At 46.9% G+C, this 24,583-nt stretch overlaps 1 protein-coding gene across 3 annotated transcripts in view; it reads right to left on the bottom strand.

Moving 5' to 3' along the window:
* The window catches only part of LOC144729472 (receptor-type tyrosine-protein phosphatase gamma-like), a 153,751-nt gene that overhangs the window by 62,195 nt on the left and 66,973 nt on the right, over nt 1–24,583 (bottom strand). For all 3 annotated transcript variants that reach the window (XM_078609792.1, XM_078609793.1, XM_078609791.1), the window contains exons 3-5: nt 11,753–11,932; nt 11,144–11,292; nt 1,219–1,314 (exon numbers count right to left, since the gene is read on the bottom strand). In XM_078609792.1, the coding sequence (XP_078465918.1) occupies nt 1,219–1,314; nt 11,144–11,292; nt 11,753–11,932 (425 nt within the window). The remainder of the gene's footprint in view (nt 1–1,218; nt 1,315–11,143; nt 11,293–11,752; nt 11,933–24,583) is intronic.

Genomic DNA, 24,583 nt, shown 5'->3' with positions numbered 1-24,583 from the left:
ATTCCGATTGGTTTTAGTTTCATATTTATTGAACGTGGCGACCTCTCACATTTATTACGAATAACGACTGCCACATAAGAAGTGTGCGATTTATTTGAAGAATCAGAAACTTATTTATCATTCCTTCGTGATTTTGGGAATGATGTATGCATACGGTAACACAAAATGCTCAGAAAGGGAGTGAAAACGAGAGTTGATTTAAAAAAATTATGCTGATGACAACAGAGACCAAGCAGCCCTGTCTAGATCTTCATACTGACATGGAGATTGCTTTCGATTTAAAGCTTTCGTGACTGCAGGGATTCATCTTCTTGGTTCTTTCGGTAAAGTCACGTAGAAGGGAAATAATAAAATAATAATAATAAAACATAATAAAATAATTCTCACGACGTTTCGGCCACAATGCAAGCAGCCGTCCTCAGGTGAAGACTCTGTCTCCCCGACAGACCTGGTCTTCACCTGAGGACGGCTGCTTGCGTTGTGGCCGAAACGTCGTGAGAATTATTTTATTATGTTTAATTTTTATTATTTTATTACTTCCCTTCTACGTGACTTTACCGAAAGAACCAAGAAGATGGAGATTGCTGTTAACGAGCACCTGCTCAGCGCGATATTTTGCCAGGAAGTTGTCAGCGGGCCAAGTACACCCGGCCAACTTTGTATCTCCAATGCTGTATGCCAGAATGAGAATATGTATACTGGAGGAATCCGATGAGCTATGAAGCTCTTTTTCACAGTTGTCCAGTGAATGTACTGTACGTTTAACTTCTTTCCCACCGTACGTAGCCAACTGTGCTAATCGAAGATTGCCGATATTCACCATACGAGCTCCGTACTCATTGTGGGTCAGGTGACCCAGGCAAAGCCCAGAGTCACTAAGCTCGGGTTGCCAGGCTTCACGAATTTCCATCTGGCACAGTGTTTGTGCGCGCGTGAGGAGCGGTGGTGTAGCGGTTAGCGCTACGCTGCGCTACGAACCTGGCGACCCGAGTTCGATTCCCGCTCACGGCCAACACGAGTGACGACAATGTGAACCGGTCCTGGGCTTCCCCAAGGTCGACTCGGCCTCAAACGAGTATCTAGTGGGGTGTGTGAGCATCGCCACTCGTGGAAGTTGCCCACCCACCCCCTCGTGTGTCGTCATGGGTGCTCGCTGACAGGCTACACGGGGGGATCTTTGTGTTTGTGTGCGAAGGCTTCCCCTGGGCCCCGTCGCACCTCGAAGAGGATGGACAGGGCTGCCATGTTCCCGCCCGCCTTCATCGCGGCGGCGAAGCTGCTGTGGTGTTCCTGGCTGTAGCCGTAAATCTGCACCTGCGACAGCGGAGCACAGAGGAGGCCATCGCGAAGGTCAATCGCCGGCGCAAGAGGGGGGATGGAAGCAGAGCGTCTCGAAACCCAGAAGAAATAAATAGGAAACACAACTTTCACAAAGTATACGTTTCACTGTGTCGTCATCGTAAGCACATCCATTCGATGATGTTTAACCGCTAAAACGTCAACTTCAGAGCTAAAATCATCCTGCAACCATATATGCAATTCCCCTATGGGTAGACTGACGATTGCCATAGGAATTTGGAATTCCCACCGTCGGCTCTGGGCTATCGATGAAGAAGCTGTTGAATGTTCATTTGATAATTAAGGAACTCTGTCTGACCTATGATTGATATTATCTGTACACTGACATGCACTGGTTCATTTCTTATCAACATCACTCGCTTTCACGACCTCTCAGGTGTGTAACTGGAGATAAAGCACATATACGGTAGTTTAGCTCTGAAATATAATCGAATGGATGGGTGTATGATGTCAACACAGAACTAATAACTTTAAAATTACACCTAAAAAGATGGTTTTTAAGGCTTCTAACATACCATAAGCCTATAACAAAAGCTTTCAATGAAAGTCGAAATCATAGGCTCATGCATTATTTAATTCTGGGCAAAGGGCAATGACAAACGCTTATTTTCTGATGCAGCGTGACCACCACAGGATAAGTAATTACAACCCCAGTCAGATCACAAGCAAGGCATTGTAAAGACACCGAGCTGCAATCACATTTCCAAGCAAACCGCGTGCGCTCTCGGTTATCACTCCCACCAATTCCTCGCCCTCGCATTCATCATCGTCAGCCGCGATCTGTCCACAACTGCAGGATAAAGGCCTCCTCGCCAGGCCATCGCCATGGCGCATTGCCTCGTGAGGCAGCAATCCATCCAGCTCGGCGTGCACGCGAGTCGACTCAAATCTCCTCCCACCTTTGGCTGCCACTCCGGGCGTTAGTCTCGACCACAGCCAGGGCCTGGTCAAGCTTCTTCCTCTTGCAGGGCCTCGGCGCCTCTGTTTCGTCGGCCTTCAGTGAAAGCTGGCCACAGTTGCTACTGGCTGCCGCCCCATGTCACTACCGCCACCGGCGCGCTGCTGATTCACGCGCAGCGCAACAAACGCCGCGCTGTCTTCCCTCGCACTACTCTCGATTGAGAATGGGATTGTGCGTAAAAACACCATTTGAAGATGTTATTGATAATTTTGCAATGGGAAAAAAATGTTTAAAAGTTCTTCTCCAGTGTTAATTTCACCCACCTTATGAAGAAAAAACGATTAAAATTTATATGACTCTGCCTCTTTGTCCCTATCCTTGCACTATATATTATTATAGTCATTCAAAGAAGATATCTTGCTCACATTTTTTATCATTTCCAAAAAAATTGTCCACATTTTTAAAGGCCCTTAAGAATTCGTAGGCCCTAGGCACAGTGCCTACTGTTACCTATTGGATAACACGGCCCTGGACCATCGACCTTGATCCCTTCGTTGGGAACGCGTCCCGTCTCAGGCCACTTGAGGATGTCTCTGACCGGTGGAGGTGCTCCGTTCCGCGTGTTCCTCCACCCGTCTCTCAAAGTAATTGCGAGCGTGCGCCTCGACGTGTTTTTTTAATTTTAACACATTTTAGATCCTGTTCCATTCTCTGTGCCAATGTCCACGTTTCTGATCCATATTTTATTGCAGGTGATACACACACACCTCGTGTGCAGTGTTACAGATACAATTTTGGAAATTGTGTTAATTTGAATTTTTAAAGAGTCGATTGTCTCCAACCAAAGGTAACATGTGAATTCGTTTCCACGTTTTAAAGTATACATGGCACAGCAGAGAGCTTAACAAGAAATGGCTTAATCTCTGAGAGTTATCAGGTCAATTCAAATACTATATAATTGAAACATGTATTTTAAAGATCACCTTGTTTAGACCATAGCGATCCTGTACTCTTCCTTATGAAGATGCCATATAATGTTTCATGCCCTCTGAGTATAAAGGCCCTCAATTTGACAGGACATTAACAACATGCCCTTTTGTTGCAGAGTGCCCCAGAGAGATGGTTGACCACCAATACATCTCAAGATCAGAGATCCTCCAAATTAAATTCAAACGTGTTCCTCACCCAAACAAATGATCAGGCCAAGTATTTTTTTTAATAAGTCTTGAGATATGATATGACTAGTAACATTTTGTAAGTAAACCTTTTTGCAGTATTGCCCAAGGCGTTGTGGATTTGTAAATCTGTCATATTCAGGAGAAAAAAGCCCCCCATGAAAACCACACGAGTCAATCAAGAACACACATGGGCATTTACATACGCCCCCCTACTATCTCAGTGTTTTAGTAAATATATATTTTATACACATTTATGATATGCTCTCCAAAGCTCAAATCTATAGTTATGTGAAATGTAGATAATATATTTCTTATATTGTTTGCCGCCCCCCCCCCTGAAAAATGTACCCAAATTCGTGCTTCCGGTGTCGTGTCACGTGACAAAGAATTTGTTTGGATCTCTCTCACACAGAGCAATGCAACCTCCCCCTCCATGTTAAAGGATAGCCCACGGAAGCGGATATCACAAAGCTACCTCTGAGATCACTTCAAGTGACCTCTGGTATTCAAAGTAGGGGAAAGCACTTTTCCACCCATCCAACTAAACAGAAAGTAATGTTCGTCGCACGACATTCAAACCGATAATTGTAATCAACACGGTTGAATTAACGTCAAATGAAGTGCAGTCCTAAATTGAATGTGATGGTTTGTGTGCCGTCATTGGTAATCGGGCTGAGGACCCAGACCTTGGGGTCAATTATAATTACAAACACAGCAGCATTGTTGGGTGGAATTATAATTACATTGTGGTTGCAATTCAATATACGTGACCCAATTACAATTGTAATCGACTCCCGGTCTGTATGGAAGACAGACAACTGCCTTGACTTGCATCCGGGATCTCAGTACAAACGCACACGGCTGTTTTAGCTTGAGCCACTGATCAAATCAGGCATACGGCATCTCTCCTAAAGAAAATAAAAAAAAGAACCTTGGAGGCCTTTGAGCTGCTTCTAATCTTGCAATGTCCACACCGGCACCACGTTCAGCATCAGAATATTTGTTTATACTGGAGGAGGAATCCGATGAGCTATAAAGCTCTTTTTCACTGACGTCAACTGGGGGCAGGTCAGAACGTTACAACAACAAACAGTACAACACACGGTAGGAGTGCAGAGTATAAGCAAGGTAAACAAATAGATGTTTAAACTAAACCATTTTTTTATCTTACCGGGTAAAGCCCAGTGAGCTATTAACTTTTGTTTTAGAAGCGACGTGGCCACAAACGATAGCGCAAAGAAGTGGCTTAGCATCACGTCGAAATGTATTGCGGCAAAATAATCAACAACGCACGTCGATTCCAAATGAGAGAAACACCGGAGGAAAAAAAATCCACGCGACCACGGGGAGAGAGCGAGAGACACAAATTCTAGATTTGAAGCTTTCATGACTGCAAGGATTCATACTCTTAGTTCTTTCGGTAAAGTCACGTAGTTAAAAAATGAAATCAAAATTATAAAAATTATTGTTTTATTTTTATTAATTTTAATTTCATTTTTTACCTACGTGACTTTACCGAAAGAACTAAGAGTATGAGAGACACAAACTCCAAATTTACAGCAGCAGCAGCAGCAGCAGCAGGCGGCGTCACGTGGGTGAAAGTGAAACATTCTGCGCAAGGCGTGGACGCTTAAGACGATCCTCTCCCCAGTGAAGCGTGCGCCACAACCGCACGTCTATCGCCTATTCCGCGCTCCTCAATAAATCATGAGGCCAGCAGCAAAAGGCCCGGCGAGAGGGACGCGCACAGCGCCGTCATTGTGCGCGCGTCAAAAGCCTCGCCATGCATTATTGATCTCGCTCGCTAACAATGCCAGTGGTGGTGGGTGGGGGGGCGACTCGTCGCTGTGTTACTCAAGCAGCAAGTGGCAAGCGAAGGACACGGAGAAGGGGCTCTCCTCGTCTCGTGGGGAGACCGAGCCTCCTGCCCAACTCTTAATCCGCGAACAGCCCCACCGGACGAGGCCACAGTGCCGTGAAGTGGTGGTTTGCACGGGCCCTGATACAATGGAATTAAATTAGTCCCTCCATACCGGTGCAATTTCCTCCCCTATTTTGTAGGCTGGAGCATGGGCCCTCTCGGGACCAAGAGTCGTGGTGTAGTTACACAGCCTTGCAATGTCGAGAGCAACACCACTGATGCAGGTATGTCTGTAGGGTCTTCATACCAATGGGTCTCAATGTGAGTCTCTGAATCTCTATCTATACATCTGTGGGCGAGTGGCATAGTGTGGTTGACATGGGCCCTGGTGCAATGAATTAAATAATGCCCCACCACCACCACGCCCATCAGACAATTCCCCCCCACGCCCTCTTCGTAGTCTGGCCCGCGTGGGCCCTTCCATCCCGTGGGCCCTGGGGCAGTTGCACCGCCTGCACCCTCCGCAGCTACGCGACTGGAGCGAGATCGGGCGTTGGTGCGAATGGAGCGGCCAGCCAGTTGCGCGTGGGCCGTCCGTGGTGGCCGCGCGGGTGGTTTAGTGAGTGCACTGAGAAGGTCGAGTGGCAGACGACTTGGCGTGGGCACAGTTTCACAATTGTTAATATATTTTCTTTTGGAATGTTTCGCTTTTGTGAAACCACGACGATGATGATGAAATGCTTCCATGTACTTGGCGGTTATCCACCACCCCCAGGGTCCGGTGGCCAAAACTCTTAATCAACAAAAGATGGGAGAGCCAAGAACATGTAATTTTTTGTTCTTTCTCGAAAACAAAGAGCACTATCATCTACACTTGCAATATTATTAAATTCACTTACTAATTTGGCGACTTCTACCATCCGTAAGATAAATAATTACATTAACTGTTAACCAGCTTTAGCAGGCACTGCACACACACACCTCTGACCAAATCATCGTGAATGATCTTAAAAGCTAAGCAGGGTCTGAGCCTGGAGAGGACTCAGATGGGAAATTGTCTTAGGAAGACCAGGAATTGTAGGCTAGGACCGTGGGGTGAGCAGATGATGGCAGGAGAGAAAGATTCTTGAATCTACTTGTGTGGAGTTTTGAGCGTTACTCCTTCATATGCATGCGTTCTCTCCAGGTTCTTTGGTTTCCTCCCACAAGCTAATCACTCACAAAGAGGAGTGGCCAAGCATCCCAATGCAAGGCCCTTCTTAATAGGAGTCTTGAGACTCGGTGAGTTTTTTGTATGGGTAACTAAACGGCATCAAAGTAGAACTCGCCTATCTGCTGAAGTATTACTCAGGACTCTTATTATCAATGCCACCAAAATGGTCAATAGGATATCCCTCCATTCATCTGAGCAACCACAATTATTAAACCCCCCCCATAATGCATTGCAGATCAACTACCTGTAAACATTATTTAGTGGATAAGAGGAATTAAGGGGCAGAATCATCATTATCCACATTTATTCGTGACAACGTTAAAGCACTGGCGAGATGAAATTCTATTGTCTGCAAAATTGTTCGAAGACGCGAGGAATTAAAGCAGAAATTAATCCCGTTATCCACATGTTTGAACCCCCCCCCCCCCTCTCGAGTATAATTGGAAGTAACACACGCGGAGAGGATAGAAACGGCGAAGTTCGTCTCCCACGTCATTGCGGAACAGAGGATGTGTTTTGTATTGTTGTTGTTGTTATTATTATTTGTTATCGTTACCAACCTCCGGGATGTAAATGGATAAAACTTTCAGCATGCAACCAGACAGATCCACGTTCACTACTCGGCCGCGCAGTGGCGTTTCATCAGATTCTGGAATACTGCGGTGAACAAAGTGTGTCACTCATAATGTAGTTTGTTTTTGGGTTAGATCACGTAAATATATAAACGTGTCTTTAAACCCGCCACCACCCGAAACAGCCAATTAGTAAGGTTTGTCACGTAAACAGAACATGCCAATTCGTCACTAGTACAGCAACACCGGTGTGTTGGAGAGCAAATCCACAACATTTACAATCCGAGTACGACGTTTCGCCAGCAATGTGTCACTGCTCAATTGAAATAAATCATTCGCTTACACTGCCCAGTGTTTGTACCGCATTTCCACTCATCTCGCGGGTCCCTTGCATTGAGCTTGCAGCCAATGTTCTATGTTCATCTTCTTGGTTCTTTCGGTAAAGTCACGTAGAAGGGAAATAATAAAATAATAAAAATAAAACATAATAAAATAATTCTCACGACGTTTCGGCCACAACGCAAGCAGCCGTCCTCAGGTGGAGAGCAGGTCTGTCGAGGAGACAGCGTCTGAATGAGGAGACAGAGTCATTCAGACTCTGTCTCCTCGACAGACCTGGTTTTCACCTGAGGACGGCTGCTTGCGTTGTGGCCGAAACGTCGTGAGAATTATTTTATTATGTTTTATTTTTATTATTTTATTACTTCCCTTCTACGTGACTTTACCGAAAGAACCAAGAAGATGAATCCCTGCAGTCACGAAAGCTTTAAATCGAAATTTAATGTTCTATGTTCTTTACAAGGGCATGATTTATAACGGACTTTGTGTTTCGTTCCATATATTTAGAGGTCTCAAAGGTTTTTCATTATAGTAATAATAACAAAGTCAATTCTTCTAATCAGGAAAGCGTTACTTAGTGTCATGCCTCGCTTTTCCAGGACCACACTGCTCGGCTAATTACTTTTCAAAGGATTGTTGTGCTTAATGAAGGTCATTCAAAAGGCTACACGGATGGATTCACTTCCCACTTGCTGTCACTGCCATGTCTTTGCAACCTGGCTGCCCAGCGGATTTGAGAAGTTTCACAAACCTCGACATCATCCACCAACTCTTGCCTAAAACGTCCTGGGTCACAGCTATTGCACACCGTGCCCCATGTGCTACGTTTTGCCATAGGAATGTGGAATTTCCACCAGCGGCAAATGGCCAGCAATGCAGAGTTTCTGCTCATGCTTATTTGAGCATGCTTTAAATGGACTTTGACTCTGTAATCGCAACTATGAAATAATTTGCAAATGTTTAAGTTAGAAATGCTGTTGAAGTGATATACACTGTTTAGTGATAAATGAGTGTGTGCCATTCCAATATACGGAACATTCACCAATATGTTAATCCGAGGCAGAAGAATATCGCCTCCTTCTTCAAATCAATAGGCTCTCACTGAGAGACAAGGTACGTGTGCTGTATGTATGTTGAACTTTTTTCGCACCGTACATAGCCAACTGTGCTAATCGGAGGTCAGGGGAATCACCTCGAGAACATAAAACACCGCTCCACACGACGTCTTCTCGCAGCCACCGTAACGGAGGCAGTCGATCTATTCCTCCGAGCGGTTTGTAAATGTCCGGCCATTCCCCGATGCAGAACCTTTGAATTGCGTCCGACCTACGACTCAAACACCCCCGCCATGGAGCCCGTCGCCAGATCTCAGGAGCGAAGGCAGGCGGCAAGCCTGGGGGAGAGCCACAGGACGGGCGGCCACCGCCAAGCACAGCGCGGGCATCGCAGGCTGCTGTCGGGGGGAGGGGGGGGCTGCGTTTGTGGGCAGCAGAGGACAGCCAGCACGAATGTTTCCCCCGTCACGCCGTGCCTCTCCTCGTACATTGAGTTCGCTCTCGGGCTTGGGCGGTGGAGGGGACGGGCTCCTGGCGATGGGAGCACGCGAGTTGTGGACGCACAAGCGGACTCGTTGTGCTTTGTGCACCCAGCAGCCATGCTTGTGTTGTTTCTGTTCAACTTTCTCCCTCTCTCTTTCTCTCAAGTCCTGTGCTCCAAGGGCAGGCCCATGGCTTTAGGATCCCCTCCCATCATATCCAATCCGACTGCCCCCCTCTCTTCACGCTGCCGCACCACGCTCCGTGCTAGCGCCATCGTCGTCATCCGTATCGCTGGGTTGGCGAGTGTTCAAACCTTCTCCGCAATCTTGCGCCCGGCCACGTCTCCGCTTCCTCCAACACTCCCCACCGAGTGCTCACCACTACCTTTCACCTCCTTCCTGAATATTTTATTCCGTGGTTTTATTCGAGGGTCCCACGGTCTATTCCCTTCGTGCTTACATTTAATACACATGCTTTTTTCCAGCACGATACAGGCAGTCCTCGACTTGCAAACACCCGTACTTAACGAACCGGCTTCCATGAAATATATTTTTACAATTTTTTAACATTGACTTAAAAACGCGAACTCGGATTTGCAAACTAAAACCGCGGATCTATTTTATTCAGAGGAGCGATCCTCTGCGAGATGTAGTGAGTCGGCCTCGCGCTGCGAGTGGGTGTGTGTGCGTGTGAAAGTTAAAGAGTTTTTTTTAATATTTATGTTTCCTTTACGTTTTATTTACAGTAAGTTTTACAGTGTTACGTGAAAATGTACAACAACACTGGCCGTACGGGCATTTAAACGCAGTGCATTTTTGTGTTCCGACTTACGAACCAGTTCAACTTAAGAACGGGTCTCTGGAACGAATTAGGTTCATAACCCAAGGACTGCCCGTGTTGTAAATTCTTTCCATCCATACCCTACAATTTCAACCTTGCCCTTGCTATTCTTTCTAGAAATCCCTCCACTGTCAACTCCCACATTTTTTACGAGCTCACTCTAAAAGTTGCTCCCTCTCCATCAAGTTTCGCTCGTGCATTCAGGGGCGGCGACGCGGAACGGCGACTTCGCGACCGCTGCTCGTCGCAGAGGTTCGTGGTTCAAATCCAGCGGCCGCCCTGGTTATTACTGCAGGCACGTTAACAGAAAAAAATACTTATGCATCATCTGCTTCACGGAGGACGTTAAAAGATCACGGGTGACACCGTTCGCAAGAGTGGGCCACCGTGTGTGTGTGTGTGTGCCGGTGTCACGGGCCCGGATTGTTGCACATTCGAAGATTGCACCCACAAGTGACTGAATTTGGACTCTGCACACATAGCAACAGGGCATTGAGACTGAGTGAGGCTTCCTCGGGTAAGCAAGCTTAATAATAAAAATAAAAAAAATGTATGAATCGGAACAGAAGATTCTTAATCCGGCAAGCACACAAGCAAAGGGCCATTATTTTACCATACAGTGATTGGTGTCTCGCTTGGTGGAGGAAAATCATTCACCAACGTGGCATTTGAGCTCTGAAATTTCGCGTACAATCGCCAAGTGTTGTGCATCTACAATTCATGAACATATTGCAGAATGTACGCAGTGACATTCCGACTCGTGTACAATGCATGCACATTGAGTAGACATATGGTGTTCCACCATACGAATTTCACTTCTATATTCATCAGGGTTTCTCCGTGTAGGGGTCTTGTCTATTAATTTAAGGATCTATTTTCTTATCAAGTCATTAAGCACCATCTGGAACTTAAATAATAGATTAATTCCAAAGGTGTCACAATATATATTTATTTCAAAATCGGATTATTTTTGCATAAATGACTTCTACCAGTACAACGGATATAGAGATGATTTAAAGCACAGCGTGCCGTGTCGAGCATCTGTTTGTTTGGACCAGGACTTCACCAAGCTGGTCAGTGCAGGAGTCCAGCACCGGTTCAGATACCACTCACCAATATAGTCACCCGGTTCGCATTCGGTACTGTCTCAACCACTGCATCACCGTTCCCCCCATCAGTGCAATATAGCTGCGTATATGGTCATTGCCTGGGACCACGTGAAAGTGAACTCCGGCAGCCCGTCGACCTCGGTGCAGTTGCACCGCCTGCACACTTGACAGCTACACTGCCGTCCGTGTCCGCCACGCACGCCCCCCCCCCTCGCATCCCACCCCCTCCTTACTTCGAGGGGGAAGGAGCGTCCCGAGAGGCGGTGCTCGGAGCCCCCGGTGCCGTTGGAGTGGCCCCAGTGGAAGGTGAGCCACGCCATGCGGTAGCGGCCCCGCAGGCCGCCTCCCCGCAGGTGGTAATCCCCCGACAGGTGCACGATCACTGCGACGCGCACAACAACCCATCAGCCACTGCCGCTCAGCGACATCAGCCACTGTCCCTAAAGCTCAATCAGCCACTGCCCCTGTAGCTGAATTACTGCCCGTCTAGATCATACAATAAAACTATTATGTCACTTTTTCGATTTAAAGCTTTCGTGACTGCAGGGATTCATCTTCTTGGTTCTTTCGGTAAAGTCACGTAGAATGGAAATAATAAAATAATACAAAGAAAACATAATAAAATACAATTCTCACAATAATGAAATATAGTTTTATTTTTATAATTGTATTATTTCCCTTCTACGTGACTTTACCGAAAGAACCAAGAAGATATTATATCACTGTAACGACATCAGCTTGGCAACATCGATAAATGGTGGGTTATCAAGTTTTATTTGTTCCGTGACACACTCCTCATTAACACGCTTGGTGCCAGCCAGCGATGTAGTGTCACCACCCACCCGTCTTGCCGTCGTGTTTGATGGTGGTGGTTGTCGAGGGGACGTCCCAGCCTTCGAACTCCAGGCCGTCGGCAGGAGACAGGACCTCCGCTTGCATCTCGCTCGCAATGTCGATGGGAGACTGCCGCTCACCTCTGCAGCCCTCGTACAACTCTGGCCAGTGGCCTGGGCCCGTGGTACCTACGCACATAACGAGACAAAGATCCCCCTTATATCCTTGACAGACTTTTGGGGCAAGTGTTGTTAGCGAGCACCTATGAAGGATGGCATGGCGCAAGAGGGGGTGGGTGGCCAACATCACGCCCGGCCGCCTTTGTCTCCCCAGTGGCGATGTTTACACACCAGACCAGGTACTCATTTGAGGCCGAGTCGACCTAAGGGAGGCCCATGACCAGTTCAGATAATCTTCACTGGTGTTGGCCATGAGCGGGAATTGAACTCGGGTCGCCGGGTTCGTAGCACAGCTCGCTAACCATTGCACTACCGCTCCCTGCGCACGGTACACACAAACACGAATCCCTCTTTTTCCACTGCACAACCGATTAGTGCCGAGGCTGAGCTTGTGGCAAGGCCGTGCCAAGCTAGCCCGGCGCGGGTCGGGAGCCACCAGGTTGATTTCCCATTGCAGAACCTGAGCCGTGCTGCTGACATCACGTGTAATAAACGTTTCGAGTCGCAAGAAGCAGTGGACTGACCGATGTCGCATGCAAGGAACCAGTCAGGACGCCGTTGATCTCGTGCATGACCTTGTATTGAACCCTACCCGGGTATCTCAGATCGTAACGCCATGCCACTCATACCCCCACGTGCTCGCATACCCAATGAGATCTCTCTATCAGCCTGGTAAGGCTGTCGAAATAAGTGGCTCTTAGTGAAGGTAAATTATTACGCTGGACACGACACGTGATGGGGACAGCACCACGCCTGGTTTCCTTTCCCATTCCTCTTCGAGAAGAGGAGAAGGTCCAGCCCTGCAATTGTTTACTCGTACCACTGCTGACGGAAGGGCCTCACTAACAACGAGCTCCTGTCACCCCTTCTAAACCACAGTTGGCTTCATCTTCCACGCTGCCCACAAATCTTGGAAGAGGTGGGTGTACCTCCGCTTCAGTCTGCGACTCGCCGCGCTGCACCTATTCACACTGCTGGGCGGACAGAGGCCGCGGAGGGGATTTGAGAAACTTGCACCGTTGTTTCTGCTGCTGCTGCTGCGCTAGGAGATGGAATCAGACCAGCGGCCTCTGAATTGCAAGTCCAGCGCGCTGATCATTACGGCACGGAAACAGCCCTGCTTAACTGGTGTCAATATCAATGAAACGAGGAGTTTTATTTTGAGGAATAAACAAAGATCTTCTATCGTATCGCGCGGTAAAATGTTGTTTCTCAAAATGTCACCTTTTTAGGGGGGGGGGGGGGGGTGGTCACTGGGCCAAACAAAAAACGTCGTCTTCATGGGTCACTGTGCTTATTAAATTTGAACTTAGAGTATGTTTACCAGCATTACACGCGCATATACACACACGTAATATCGATACGCTATACATTTGTCTTTGCTTCTCATTTTCCAGGCCGCAACTATTTTTATTCCGATTTTAATATCTGCGCGAACGTGGTGAGTCACCGGGCGACAAGCGCGCTGCCAAATTAAACACCGCAAAATGGAGAGACAGAGTCGTGGCACGGCCTGTTTTAATCACTCGGCCCAAAAAAACACGCATTTAATAAATCATTGTGCAAAGCATTGATCTTGTAATCATATTCAGTGCGTAGGCTTTCGCGACCAATATCATCCATAATAAAGGTTGTTTGGGTTAGATCGCCTAAATATATAAATGTGTCGTTAAACTAACGAAGCTAGTTGTAATTACTGGCAAAACGTCGTACTCAGATTGTAAATGTTGTGGCTTTGTCCTCCAACACACTGGTGTGCTGTACTCGTGACAAATTGGCACATTCCGTTTACGTGACAAACCTTACAATTTGGCTGTGTTGGGTGGTGGCGGGCTTAACGACATATTCATATTTACGTGATGTAACCCAACAAAAACCTCTTATGGATATTCAGTGCGGTTTCAATTCCATGCTCTTGAAAGTGTGCTCAGTCAATTGGGCCAGGCGGAAATTGTAAATGTTACAACTACATTGGCACGTAATAAACGGCATTGTCGTCATCATGTCCGAGACGGTAAACGTTTACCTCCACGTCCACACTCACGCCTCCCACACTACAGTTTACAGAAAATCTTTTCTCATGATGGTCGCCGTGAAACGCGCCTGGCAAATGGCGTTGCAGCCTCAGTACGACGTCCAGTGGGAATTGGTCACATTCTTTGTTGAAAGAAGCGAATGAACAAGGCAGCGAAGTTGGGCTCAGGATAAAAATGAGCAAACGCAAAGGCCACACGCAAGGAGGTTCGCTGAACAATTGTAGGTGTCTCTCCGAGGGACACAACTTTGAAAACACCAGAGCACTGCTTGTTGTGTTTAGTTTGTTGTCCTTCCCCCACAGCTCCGATTAGCACGGTTGGCTACGTACGGTGCGAAAGAAGGCCAACATACATACATACATACGTGCACCCAGGACAATTATTTAAGTCCAACTGGTGTCAGAATTATGAATTAATGAGGTGGATGAGAATGGTTCGGAGTGCTGTTTAAAAGTTTTATTTGATAATAAAAAGAATTTTTTTTTAAATCACCTGGATAATCCCTTTAAGTGGAACATCCCATTTGCAAGTTTTATCCAAGGATATCAATTGGTGCAAAGACGCACTGAGAGTAGCATGATTTGAATTATATTGGGACACAGAAAGAGGAGCATAAGGATTACGTAACATTCATCGCACCAAAAATATTTTGACTGATAACAAAAAGCAGTCTTGGGAAAAACACAACGCGAGAAGAGGTGATGGCCAGCGGCTGAGCTGAACGATGGAGTGTCAGCCAAAGGAGGGAACGCGCCCGACTGGACACCTTCCACGGAGATGGAGCGACCAGATCAGCTCATGTGCAGGTGATAGGTGTAATGTGACCTTGGAAGACCGTGAAAGATAATGGGGGCTTTGGAGGTGGGGGGGGGTAATGCAGAAGTGGATTGATGAAGGGCTTTACAACTTTACATTTCATATATAGCCCATCATGCCACGTGGCCCCAGGTAAGTACGCTCACTGATGTGCCCACACTTCGACGCACGGACCCGGTTGTGGAAACGCAGCCTACGCTGACCCCAAGCCCTGCAGCCTCAAGTGGCTCTCACCTGGAATTAAAAAAAGACAGCTGAAGTGAATTGATTGCCGTGCAACCTGAGCGGACTGTTGTGTGACCACAACAGCCCTGACTGCCAGTATCATTAGAGGCACAAGACGAGAGGTAATTTATGGTCCTGGCTCAAGGCCCACGTAGAGCTGATATCGAGTAACTGGGTGTCTCCACGCGGTGACTCCGCTGATGTTTATCAGTTCCATCAGAGCTCATAAAACCGGAGTCAGGCGTCTCCGATCTGGGCAATTTGGCCCGACATTAAAAGAGCACTGCTGGACTTATTTTCATTGTAACGTGCCAGGCCTTTTGAACAGGGGGGGCGGCCGGGTTCAGATTGCCATGTAAATTGATACGGTATTTGTGAATCTCTTTCACGGGCTGTCGCACAGTGAACAGCTGGTGTGCCTGCCGCTTGAGGACAAGCCCCCCCCCCCACCACGAGTTTTCGCTCTGTGCAGATTCCAATAAGCGCAGGGAAGCGGTAATGATGTTAAGCGCTGCACCCAGGTGTAACGAGCACCACGCGAGCTCTCGTGCGAATTAACTCCCCCCCAACTCCACTCCTCGCCGTCTGGTGCATGGCTCTGCACGTGCGCGTCGCAGCAGCCGCCCTCGCACCGTAGAATGCAACAGGTGCCGTCGATTGTGTCGGCGTGAACCGGTTATGGAACGCAAGAGGGCAGGGTAAAGTGTCGTTCGCGCAGAGCGAGCTGGGGTCATGAAACGTGACCGAAGCAGTGAAATAAAGCGGGAGCCAATGATGAAGAAGAGAGAAATCGGAGATGAAAAGGTGACCGCGTGACAGGAGGGCATGCGAGGGATGGAAGCGGGGAAATAGGGAGGCACGTGAAGAGCGTGTTGGAATCCCACGTTTATGACATATGCTTAGCATGCTGACCGGCAGAATGGAACAAAATATGAAAAGGGTGCAAAGAAGCGTGGAGAGGTGCGTGCCTGTAATGATACTGAGAGACAGGAAGAAGAACACATGGATTCGAGAACATATGCAAATTAAAGAGCTTATGGACTAAATTTCGATTTAAAGCTTTCGTGACTGCAGGGATTCATCTTCTTGGTTCTTTCGGTAAAGTCACGTAGAAGGGAAATAATAAAATAATAAAAATGAAACATAATAAAATAATTCTCACGACGTTTCGGCCACAACGCAAGCAGCCGTCCTCAGGTGAAGAACAGGCGCGACTCTAAGACCTGTTCTTCACCTGAGGACGGCTGCTTGCGTTGTGGCCGAAACGTCGTGAGAATTATTTTATAATGTTTTATTTTTATTATTTTATTATTTCCCTTCTACGTGACTTTACCGAAAGAACCAAGAAGCTTATGGACTGTTGAGAAAAGTGTGCTTGCTATCCAGAGGTTGCCGGTTTGATCTCCCGGCACGGCAATTGAAACAACGGCAAATTATTTAAACCTCCCGCCTCTCCCGCCTTTATTCACTCGGTAATATAGATGGGTATACCACAGTTAGTATGTGGTGGGGTAAAGTGTGGGTACTTCCACTTCTTCCCAGACTTCCGGCCTTCGTGGAAGAGACGGCCACATTACCCTCTGGAGACACCTCCAGCGGAGGCCCTCCCACCAGCAGTGACGTCAGCACAGCAATTGCAGGCTTGCGCCTTTACCTGTACCGTACAATAATCACATTGCACTAAAACAAATTTAAATCGCGAATCCGAATCCTGCTGTCTTTTTTTCTCATGAAAATGTCATCGCCCGTAAATCCTAAAAAAAAAAATCCTCTGAAGCGTCAGAGTGCTCTTGGCAAAAAATAAATTAATACAAATGTAATGCGGCCACATATTTAATCGTAAACATAATTGCATTTAAATGTCAGCACAGGCAATAAACTGATCCCGTAGCACTAATAACGCATTCCATACATAGTAAGCATAGGTTGCAGAATTTTCATTATCAGACTCGGAATAATATGTTGCTAATCCTTAAAGTGGCTCGTGTCTGTATGCGCCGCCGTGCGTAGTGAAGTGGCACGGTGGTGACCACTCGTGCCTCGCAGACAGAAGGCTCCAGGTTCTGTCCCAACTTGGGTGCCTTTCTGTATGGAGTTTGCGCATTCTCCCCCTGTTGTGCATGGGGGTTTTCGCTGGGTCCTCCTGTACTCATCCCATAGCAATAAAACAAAGCATAAAATCTAACTGGTATTGGCCAAACATCCCAATGGTGAAACATTACCGGCAAATCACTCAATTAGGATCACAAATAGCAGCAGCAGCAGCAGCATCGCCCTCCCCCCCACCCACTGCTAAAACTTGGCAAGACCCTCCTGAAAAAAGTGACTCGTGTGCTATGAAAAAGCGGCATTGCCCGAAATGTCACCAAGAATATGTTTGTTATTTCGTGGCAGAGTTGCTGACGAGTGTGCTGAGCTTGTTGGTTACCCGCGCGCCAGTTTCAAGGCAGCAGCAGTAGCAGCATCGTCGAACGAGATGAGTTCGACTGAATCAAGGCGCTTGCATCTTGAATGGATCACCGTCGATTAACAATGGTGGACACGGCTTTGGCTCTGCGAGGCATCGACTTTACAAAACCTTGCAAACTGTTCCCAATATGATGTCACCACCACTGACCGTTGTAAATTAAAACGAGACTCGATGTGACTACGATTTAAAAATATGCAAATTGTAATTAAATTATATGAATTGAAATATGGTGATTTGTAAATTGGGATGGAGTCGGAGAACCGTTGTGAGTGCACTGTGCTATGAACCCAGTAACCCGAGTTCCATTAACAAAGAGCTTTATAGCTCATCGGATTCTACAAGTATAAATAAATATTCTGCTTCTGATTAAAATACCAGCAATGGCGAACAAAACACCCGCAGTATCGTTCAGGTATGGCTATCACTCGCCAACAAGGTCAGCGGTGGGCCAGGCATCAAACTCAGGTCGCCGAGGTTTATATATATACACATTTTGAACAGTGCATCAAACCTCTTGCATGACAGCTCACCCACATGTGCACACGCACGCACGCAGGGGCACACGGGCAAACCCACCTACGCACGCATGCGAATGTGACCGGCCTAGGCACGAATGCGTAGTCCGGTCACATTCGGTGGAATTGACGGGGAACGGTTCAGATGAGATTGACTTGGCCCGGGAGGAGGTGGAGGTGTGCTCGACTGATGCGGTCACAGGCGAATGTTTAGAGGGCACGAATTTCAGATGAAATAAATAAATAACTATCGCACGCGGCGGTAACTGCGACGGGGCGGGGGAGGGATGCGCGGCGCGATGCGGAATAATGTTTAGCGATAGGCCGCGTGATGAAGTGCCGATGGAATTGGTGCGGAAAATGAGAGGAGGCTCGCGAGAGGAGACTGTCACGCACAGGGGAATAAATTAAATGAGTGCACGAAGCTAAGGAGTAAAAATAAAATAAATAAAAAGCCTCTCAATGTGGGGGGGGCGGGGGGGGGGGAATGTACTGTGATAAAAATGCGAGCGTAAAATGTCGGCAGTGTGAACAAATGACTCCGGAAGACGCGTTAGTTTAAACAACAAAGGCTCATTCCTAGCAGCGTGCTTCTGCCGCACCGAACCTCACAAAAATAATATCCAGGGTCTACCTTGGCTCCTCCCACCCTCAACCAGTATATATGCAAGGACTGTTTTCTTGGAATTTCTCTCACTTGATACAGCTATCGTGCTGTGACGGTTCCACCTGAAGACGGAAGCTTGTGTTGCCTCCGAAACGTCGTGATTTTTATTTTATTTTTATTTTACTTTTATTAATTTTAATTTTTTTACCTACGTGACTTTACCGAAAAAACCTAAGAATATGAATTCTTGCAGTCACGAAAGCTTCAAATCTAGAACGCGTTAAGAGGTTTAGTGTGGTGTAGTGATCTGACGATTTAGACCCACACATAACAACGGAGCTCTCGTATCTGCAATTGAAATATGTTTACGGGAATAAATGAGCAAAGGGGGTTTAGTGCGAATTTTTGACTCTCACAGTTCAAGCGTGAGATCCGCCACCGTGGAGTCGGAGTCATTTATATTTTACATGATTTTGGGCAACGTCGTGCACGATGCGAAACGGTTAATGATGATACTTTTAAGGGAATGCATTCCGGTTAAGTGGGACATAAAAAAAAATCAAGACAAAGATCCCCCGTCTAGCTTTAACAGACTGTTGGGGCAAGTGCTGTTAGCGAGCCCCACCTTTGAAGGCCGGCACGGCACACGAGGGGGTGGGTGGACAGCACCACGCCCGATCGATTTGAATGACGCTTCTCTGAACAATATTGCGGATTCTGAACACATGTACGGCGTAAATGATCTCTTCGCATAATGTGCAGTATAGATCTCTGTGAGTCTCGTGCAAATTAATATATTTTAATGTTTACTTAAATTTATTTGCATTTTTCTCCAATTGTATCCCAATTGTGTGACTGATGTAATGCGACGAATAATCTATTCGCGTCTCTCGCAGCGCGACCCTGTCTGTCAAGAGAATGGCACCACGGAACCAGGTATCGCAGAACTACTTCTCGAATCCATCCAAGGGACCTCTGGTCTACACAACAAGTGGCAACACTTCCCCACTCACCATGCGATTTTACCGAAAGAACCAAGAATATGAATCCCTGCAGTCACGAACGCTTTAAATCGAAAAATAAGAAAATGCTTGATAGTTTTACCTCAAGACGCTTTAGTCATCGCACGTGGTGGGCTCATCGCTCCCACCGCAGCCGTCAAAGTTTACGATTCTGAAACAAATCATTGCCAAACTTTTTTTTCTGAGAAGTACGGATGTTCTCTCTCTTCTTCGATGCAAATAAATGACTCAATATATCCCACAAATTAACGAATGCCAAAAACAAAACGCACTAAGACAATGCTTACGTGTACTGGCTTCTCATTTTCAGTGTATTTGTTGCTTTACTGGACAGGGGCCAGGTCGTATGCTGTAAGCGCTCGATTGCTTTAATTGCGTTATGCTAATCAGCGCTCAATCGACTGACTGAATTCATTGAACGTCTGTTGGCTTCGAGTCAAGCACTGCGCTTTCCTGACTTATTTGGGCGTGCAGCCAATCGTGCACTATTGAGTTCGCAAACACCTTTTCATTTACATCATCAGGAATTAAGAAATTCCGTTATTGATTTAACATATAATTGCGGCTATAATGGTTTTGTATACCCTACATTTGCACGAGTAATGGTCACATATGTCCGTGAATTACCGTGCGCGTTATAACTCACGTTATTGATAAAATTGCCTTATGATTACCCAAACGAGTATATTAGAACAAAAATAGAGTAGGTACGCAGACACATCGCATTGTATGCTGGACTTCTTTCGCACCGTACATAGCCAAACGCGCTAATTGGAGGTGCGGGGGAAGAACAACAAGCTATGCCCTGGAAGAAACAAAAGTAACAAAAGCTGCTCATAACTGATCATTATCCACATCTTTACAGTGTCTAAAAACGTGCGTTCAACATCGTGCAACTGCACTGTTCCAACGTGGAGTTAGCCCACAGAGGTACCCACCGGGTCACCTCGAGGTCACGCGTTTGCCAGCGTTGAGTTGGCTCGGGCAGGACGAGTCGCGATACGAGGAACGATGGCCGGTGGTCGAGGCGGGCGACGGAATGGCAGCCAAAGGTAGGCGGAGCGATGCATTTGGCTCGCGTGCAGCTGCTAGATGCGCCATCATAGATGGTGATGGCTGGGGTAGTTTCTTAGAATCCCTTCACCTCTGTCCACCCGGCAGTACAAAGTGGGTCAAACCAAAGTGAGTCGATGGGCCGGGTCCCCCGTGTGGTGAGTGAAAGTGTGGGGGGGGGGGGGGGGGGCTACTCCCGCCTCTTCCAAGGCATCTGGGCCAGCGTAGAAGAGTAGGCCAAATACCCCAAAATAACCTTAAAGGGGCTCCCTACAACGCCCTCGAGAGAAGGCCCTTCCGCCAACAGATGTGACGAGCAAGCACTCGCAGGGCTGCACCCTGACTTTCGTGATGCGAGCAATAGGATCGTCTCCTCTCTGCCGTAGCCTGCGGTGACGTGTCCCGCTCCGTGGCGTTGAGGTTGACGTGACCATGAGGGGAAGTCCGACACGGCACTCCGCTGAGATGACCGCCTAGCCCTCGCGTCGTCCCCCCCCCTCCCCGAATTACCGCGCTGAACGCCTTGCGTCCGTTCCGATCGGTCACGATTCGATGTGTCGTCGTTCATTCCCTTCACCGTGGGAACCTTACACAACGCGGCGCCGTTGAGGGGCTCGACAGAGCTTCAGCTCTTCGTGCGACACAGAGGTCGTACGACTAATAATAATGATTCACAGCCCTTTATCAATCCACTGCAGGACGAGGGCTCTTCATGCCATGTCAGACAAATGGTGTTGCTTTGACCCATATACTTCACCACGCTGGTCAGCGTGGGTTGGCGAAGGGTGCGTCCGAAACCGGTTCGGATTTAACTCGCCACTGCCGTTAGCCGTGGTCATGAATCTAATTCTGAACCGCTGTGCTTCGTAGCTCAGCACGTAACGCCACCACCCAGACATTCAAACACGAGCGTCTGATGACGGACGCGTTTATGTGCGCCAAGTAAATGTAAAGTAAGGATAGCGGAAGACGATCGTGAAAGTTGACGCATCACAAAGCCATCGATAAATCTTAAACTCAAACAGAACTCCCCGCCTCCGCAGTCTTGAAAAGGGAAACAAAAAAGTGAAGACACAAAGGAGAGGAGGGAGGACGGCGCTCGCCAGGGGGTTATTCTCTTCCATGTGACCGGTGCCAAGTTGTGGCGTGGCGACACTGGCCAGGCCTGAAGTCGAACAGAGGGGGCGGAAGAAAGGGGACCCTTTGAGAGTTGCTCGGCCTCATGATGGATCACTGGAGGCAAATAATGCCCTTCAAAAAAGCAGCTCCTCCGTTGTCGCGAGACATTTAATTTATAACCCGCTCCCTCGTTTTTTTTGCCACGAAAGATTTAATGTTTTTGCGTTCAATCAAGCAGGAGGCGATCGTCACGACGAGTCAGGCGTCCGATGCATCGGCCTCGGCCTGATTATTTCGCCGGCTTTGGCCGTGCAATTGTTTAATATCATTATTTAATATTTTTTGCCGTTTTATATTTTTTTGCACCCCTTAACCTGCACCCCCGATTTGTATTCCTGCCGCATTTGACATTAACATGAGAAAGCGGAGGCCAGGAAAAGTAAAAAAAAAAGCAGAGCTGGGATTTACGTTTTCAGAGGAAAGCCATGTCACAGCTAGTTATTGTAAGATCAAAGGAAATATTTGATGTAAAGCTATTGTGTGTGTGCGCATTGTGAAAGTAATAATAGCATTGCATTAAAAAAACCGATATGTATGGGTGTGGTATTTACAATAAGAGCTTGAGTGGGCTTTGTGTAAGTTACAATACTAAAAAAATGTTGGTTGTTGGGTTTCCCCCCAGTTATAATTTAACTATGCTACGATCCAGTGTGCATCACCACCCTGCATCATAAAGTCTCGGTATTGATTCTGATGCCACTTCAGTCGTGCACTAGGAGCGCACACTATAACGTTAAAGGTGCAGCCCTGCAATTTCCTCTGCATGCCACTGCTCTTGTAATTGAGTGAGCTTAAAAATATTTAATTGAGCTTAAATAGACGCTCCAAGTCTGGGGTGTTTCATTCAGACTCTCGACAGACCTGTTCTTCACCTGAGGACGGCTGCTTGCGTTGTGGCCGAAACGTCGTGAGAATTATTTTATTATGTTTTATTTTTATTACTTCATTATTTCCATTCTACGTGACTTTACCGAAAGAACCAAGAAGATAATTGAGTCCCGTCGAAGATATTTTGGCCACGTTTTGGAAGAGGGTGGAGTACTCTCACTTTACCCACACCACGCCGGTGAACGCGAATGCACCGCTCGGTAGACAGAGGCGGTGCGGGGACATCAGAAGCGTGCTTCTAACTGCCACGCCGGGAAGTCGAACCAGCGACCCCCGCATCGCGAGCCCGGAGCGCCATGGACCGTGATGCAACGGTACCATCCGACTCGATCGTTTCACTTAGATTGGACAAAGAAGAATAAAGGGTCAATTTCATGAAAATGGCTCTCTATTGGGTCTATTAAACTGCAGGGTTAACGAGAAATGTTATACGCATCCCATGCCTTTTAAAATACCGTGAGCTAACCGTGAATGCTTCGCGGAGCAGGAACTCGTTTATAAAGGTTTTACACGTAAAATAACAGGCCGACCATGCTCTAACATGCTAACAGATTGTGCTTTGATTCCTTAAATGGGAAAACAGATTATATCACTGTGTAACAAAAAAAACGTTGTTCCTGGGTACTAAGTGTTATTTTCCAATTGCTTATGCCTCAAAAGTACAGAAAATGACTATTAATCCCCACAAACTTTGCTTTTGTGATCAGGACACAAAAGCAAAGTTAACACTCCACTCCATTAATAACACTGTGTAACAAATTTATATATTTTTTGTTCCTTGGCAGTAAGTCATCAGCATGACGATCGCTTGTGTTATGATCGAAACGTCGTCGTGTTTTGTTATTTTCTTTGAACCATCTACGTGCCTTTACCGAAAGACCCAAAGAATATTAATTCCTGCAGTCACAAAAGCTTTGAGTCAAGATTTATTTGTAAGTTGAGGCAATAAAATTAGACTGAAACCAGTAGGTATTTCTCAGAATGGTGTTTAAATTAATTAGTGAAACTAATTTTTAAAAAAACAGCGAATAATTGATGTCTCACCCTCTCACAAACGTTTTCGTGACGATAAAGTCCTGGCAGATTAATCTTGGTAACTCGAATGGGACAGACGACGCTTGAGTGAGAACCTGAATCAAGTAATCCAGAGTCACTGAAATGCGACTGCATTCGAGAAGGAAGCGGTCCCTCATTGTGTTCGTGAAAATAAGGCGCAATTGAAAGTATGGCATCACCTTCTTGGTTCTTTCGGTAAAGTCACGTAGAAGGGAAAATAATAAAATAATAAAAATAAAACATAAGAAAATGTACTTTTATTATTTTATTATTTCCCTTCAACGTGACTTTACCGAAAGAACCAAGAAGATGAATCCCTGCAGTCACGAAAGCTTTAAATCGAAATTTATGGCATCACCGTCACCCCAACGCACCGAACGAGCCACCCACAAAATGTGCAGCGTCGAGTATTCACGGTGACCCCGAGTCGCCCGGCACCCACCGATGAGCACGGCTGGTGACCACGCGTCTCTCTCCCCCTCTTAATCCCCCCCCCCCCCCCCACGGACGCGTGGATTTTTCTCCGGGTCCTCTCGGTTTTCCCCAACGAATTTGAGAATGAACGTCACGCGTTTTGAGCATTTGGGCTGCCGCTACGAAATTTCCACGTGATAAGCCACACGGCGTCGAGCCGTCGTTTGCGATCGCCAGGTCGCTTCGGGGAAAAAAAATATCGACATAGCTCAGTGGGCCTTGACAAGGTACAATAAAAATAGTTTAGTTCGGTTGAAGTCTGCTTGAATTTAAGTTTAGTTTAATCCGAGTTGAGTTTCAGCACGCACGCCACGAATGT

This window comes from Lampetra planeri, chromosome 32 (assembly GCF_965212315.1).
Source record: "Lampetra planeri chromosome 32, kcLamPlan1.2.h2, whole genome shotgun sequence".
Taxonomy (NCBI): domain Eukaryota; kingdom Metazoa; phylum Chordata; class Hyperoartia; order Petromyzontiformes; family Petromyzontidae; genus Lampetra; species Lampetra planeri.
Note: the sequence above shows the minus strand (reverse complement) of the source record. Positions and strands in the feature narration are given on the sequence as shown.